Source organism: Plectropomus leopardus, unplaced genomic scaffold, assembly GCF_008729295.1.
Source record: "Plectropomus leopardus isolate mb unplaced genomic scaffold, YSFRI_Pleo_2.0 unplaced_scaffold24373, whole genome shotgun sequence".
NCBI lineage: Eukaryota > Metazoa > Chordata > Actinopteri > Perciformes > Serranidae > Plectropomus > Plectropomus leopardus.
In genome coordinates this window covers 1-4648 of record NW_024626461.1, presented here as the reverse complement: position 1 = coordinate 4648, position 4648 = coordinate 1, and the positions used below count along the sequence as shown (strand labels likewise).

At 43.6% G+C, this 4648-nt stretch overlaps 1 protein-coding gene across 1 annotated transcript; it reads left to right on the top strand.

Annotated features, from left to right (window-relative positions):
• Positions 1-250: 250 nt before the first annotated feature.
• On the top strand, positions 251-4629 carry LOC121966401 (unconventional myosin-Vb-like; the record flags this gene model as incomplete). The annotated part of the gene is made up of 5 exons (XM_042516501.1): positions 251-337; positions 1573-1684; positions 2239-2450; positions 3030-3186; positions 3970-4629. Coding segments are annotated over 5 exons (1228 nt in total), but the record flags the coding sequence as incomplete, so codon positions are not given.
• Positions 4630-4648: the final 19 nt, after the last annotated feature.

Sequence of the window (4648 nt, the reverse complement as noted above, 5' to 3'; positions counted from 1 at the left end):
GCCCAGTGTGTGGTCTTGCAGGCGCCACAGTCGCCCTTGTCTCTTGTGTGAGATTAGATGACGAGTCACATGCGCGCGGACTCGTCCTCAGTCTCTTGCGCGCGGACTCGTCTTGAGACGGTCGGTCGGCTGAGATCGTCGTCGGGGTTGTGTGATGCTGCAGAGACGGAGGAAGACGAGGTAGGAGAGCGAGTCCAGAGTCCGTCCGGAGGGCGATGAAGATGATCTCGAGTGTTTCTTGTCCCTGCAGGTTCGACTCGAGCCGAGCGGTGCAGCAGCTGAGAGCCTGCGGAGTCCTGGAGACCATCCGGATCAGCGCCGCCGGGTACCCGTCCAGGTGGGTCTCTATCCTGTCAAAGTGAAAAATACCTGGAAAAGTCCTGGAAAACTGAGGCCTGTTTCAGCCGTTTCGGGCTCATTAATGGAGCCATTTTAAAGCAAACTTAGTAAAGAACAAAAAAGCGAACTTTTGAAGAAAAATAAAAAGTCAAAATGTTTTCTTAAAAAAATCACATTTTTTTAAAAAAATGCCGAAAATGAAAATGAAAAAGAGAAAATCACCAAAAATTCTTTAAAAAAATTCTTTAAAGATCCCAAAAATGTTTTTAAAGACAAAAAATATAACCCAAAAAGTTCTTGTTAAGATTGGCAAAAATATTTAATGAAAGTTTTCTTTAGAAATTGCCATAGTGATTTTAAAGAAAAGTTCATCCAAAAAAATTTGTAAACAATTGCTAAACTTAAATTTGTTAAAAGGTTTTCTTCAAAAATCAACAAAGAATTTTAAATAAAGAAATATTGCCAAAATGTTGGTTGAAGGGAATGTTTTTTGTTTTTGTGTTTTTAAACATTTTAGCATTTTTTGGGGGGGCGGTGATTCTTTATTTATTTTTCGGTGATGTTTTCGTTAAGAATGAGCGGTAAAGTGAAGTCAAAATCCGGCCATTTAAATTTGTATTCGCCTAAAGCCAAAATAAAAAGCCGTCGTCATGGTGATGGTGATGATGGCGGTCGTCATGGTGATGGTGGTTGGTCCGTCTGGTCTGAGCGTTCAGAGGTTGTTTATTTCCGTAGCGCTGAGTGTTTCCTCGAGGCGTCACATGACGAGTCACTGAAATCTAATAATGAGGGACGGCGTGTGACGAGTTAACGAGCGAGCCGACCTGCGGTCTGTTACCCAGCTCAGCCTAAATATTTCCTGAAAAATACCACCAAAAATAAAGAATGTAAGAAATTTCCAAAAAATAAATCGCCATATTATTTTTACCAAAAAATCAGCAAAAAAAAGAACAATTACCAAAATGTTTTCCCTACAGAATTGCCAACAATTTTTTAGAGAACAAGATTCCCAGAATTTTTTCTTAAAAAAAAAAACTGCAAAAAAAGATTCCTAAGTTTAGAAGAAATTAGACGACAACAGATTCATGTTTTTAAAATGTTATTTAAAAAAGTGAAAAGTGTCTGAAGTTTCCAGAAGTTCAGCAGCTGAACATCTCTTTTTGTCCCGTGTTTCTTCTTCGTTGGTGTCGTCGTGTCACTTTGAGCACGTAAATCAGGTGTGGTGTGTTTCAGGTGGACGTACCCAGATTTCTTCAGCAGGTATCGAGTGTTGCTCAGAAAGTCCGACATGATGTCGTCCGACAAGAAGCAGGTGTGTAAAAACCTGCTGGAGACTCTGATCAAGGTGAGAAACTTTATCCGCTCCCTTCTTTTTTCACTGTATTTGTACTTCATTTGGGTACTTAATGTGTATTTCTGACGTATTTAAAGCGACACCGTCAGCACTGAGCCGTCAGCAGGGTTCCTACGGTTAACGAAACATTCTTGGCTTTTTTTCCTTTTTCTTTAAAAATTTTTTGAAGGATTTTAAAGAAAATATTTTGGTGATTTTTATTTTTTTTTACCTTGGCGAGTTTTTAAGAAAACATTTAGGCTTTTTTTCTTTTTTAAGAAAATAATCTTTGAATTTTAAAGAAAACATTTTGGTGATTTTTATTTTGTTTTTTTTATTTTGGCGCCTTTGTAAGAAAAAATATTAACTTTTTTTCTCTTTAAATTTCTCACCATCGCAGTGTGCGTGCGTGTGAACGGTTACTGAGTAGCACCTTGTCGGTAGCCTCAGCCTCCAGTGTGTGAATGTGGCCTGTAGTGTGAAAGTGCTTCGAATGGTCAGAGGATGAGAACAGCGTGAGACAGGGGCTGTCCATTAACCTCGGCGTCCCCGTCGTGTCTCACCAGGAGCCGGACATGTTCCAGTTCGGAAAGACGAAGATCTTCTTTCGGGCGGGACAGGTGGCGTACCTGGAGAAGCTCCGCGCCGACAAGTTCCGCGCCGCCTGCATCAAAATCCAGAAGACGGTTCGAGGTTGGCTGCAGAGAGTTCGATACCGTAAGATCCGCAGGGCGGCCATCGCTCTGCAGAGACACGGCCGAGGATACCTGGCCCGCAGGTCAGTCGCTCCCGCTGCCAGCATCACGTGACCACAGCCAGCGCTGATCTCCTCACATGATGATATTAACTCTCTGAAACTAAAAAATTTGGCTCGGTTTCTTTTAAGAACACGGAGAGAAGGCAACTAAAATTACCCAAAAATCTGTGAGAAAATTATAATAACGTTACAAGACAATCACCTGAAATTTTCGAAAAGCAGTAAAAAAAAAAATACAATTAAAAGATTCAAATAATTACTGTGAAAATATCGATCTTTTTCTGAAGGCTCATTTTGTGTAGTTCATGACACATTTCTTGCCAGGTTGCTGATTTTGTTTTTTCCTCTGAGATTTTAAAAGAAATCAAATCAATTTGTTCACTTTTCAAAGGTTTAAAACTGAAAACTGATGCTGATCCAGCTTTCAAAGGGTTAAATCAAAGAAATGAATTTAATAATAATCATAATAATTCAGATTTTAAGCCTTTTTGAAAAAGAGCTGACCAAAGAGTGAAAACACCCATGAAGTCATGTGACCCGGTGACTTGTAGACCGTCCCTCTGAGTCTCGGGGCTTTACCTTTAATTTTGAATTTTTCAGACACGCTGAGTTCCTGCGTCGGACTCGCGCCGCCCTCGTGTGTCAGAAGCAGCTGCGGATGGTGAGGGAGCGGCGGGCGTATCTGAGGGTGAGGCGGGCCGTGGTCACCATCCAGGCGTTCACCAGAGGGATGTTCACCCGCAGGATCTACTGGGAGGTACGGGGACAACCTGGAAAAGTCATGGAAAAGTCATGGAATTTGCAGCAAGCTAAATATACCCTCAAAGTCCTGGAAGTCCTGGAAACAAACCTGGAAAATAACACCTGATGAGTTCAGGGACTGTCAGAAATGTGAAAATCCAAAGATAGTTTCTGTTTTTACAGTTTCTGGCTGGTGAAAGGGCTCATCTTTTTAAGGAAAACGTGTTTGGACGGCATGGATTCTTCAAAAATCCCCCCAAATACAAGAACAGAAAAAGAAAAAAAAAGCCGAAATGTTTTTCTTCTAAAATCACAACAATTGATGCAATTTCTTTTGAAAAATTCCCAAAAATCAAAATGGAAAAGGTCTTTTTTTTGCCATCAGAGGGCATGTTTTCTTTAAAAATGGAAGGTAACATAAACACAAAATCCAGCCATGTAAAGCTGTATGTCCCTCCCCGAAAGCCGTTAAACATCAGTCTCTCCCAGTGCTTAAGGAATGATTTGACCTGCCTCCTCCTTGTCCCCTCTCATAAATAACAAGCAGTCCCTAAGTTTTATTTTAAAATGTATCATTATCATTATATGTAAGTAATAGATATTTTAAAAGGTATGTAGTAATAAAAAAGAGCCCATAAGGAGCATCGATGGCCGTTACAGAGAATGTTTGGTCTTAAACATTTGACTCAAAGGTGCTGGAAAGGTGCTGGAAAGGTTCTGGAGAGGTCCTGGAGAAGTCTTGGTAAGCTGTCTTGTTTAAAGCGTGTGTGCTCTCTGCCTCTGATTGACTCTCCTGCAGTTTCTGCTGCACCACAAGGCCATGATCATCCAGAAGTATGTCCGCGGCTGGCTGCAGAGGACCAAGTTCAGGCGGGCGCGGGACGCCGCCATCACCATCCAGTGCGGGTTCAGACGCGTGCGAGCGAAGCGGCAGCTGCAGCAGCTGAAGATCGAGGCGCGCTCGGCCGAGCGCCTGAAGAAACTCAACACGGGGATGGAGAACAAGATTGTCCAGCTGCAGAGGAAGATGGATGATCAGGTACAGAGACGCAGCAAGGACACCGCTCAAACGTCCCGCAGCTACACCGCTGTCACATCCACACAGCACGCGGCAGCTACACTGCTGTCACATCCACACAGCATGCAGAGCTACACCGCTGTCGCATCCACACAGCACGCCGCAGCTACACTGCTGTCACATCCACACAGCACGCAGAGCTACACCGCTGTCACATCCACACAGCACGCCGCTGCTACACCACTGTCACATCCACACAGCACGCAGAGCTACACCGCTGTCACGTCCACACAGCACGCAGAGCTACACCGCTGTCACATCCACGCAGCTACACCGGTGTCACATCCACACAGCACGCCGCAGCTACACTGCTGTCACATCCACACAGCACGCAGAGCTACACCGCTGTCACATCCACACAGCACGCAGAGCTACACCGCTGTCACATCCACGCAGCTAC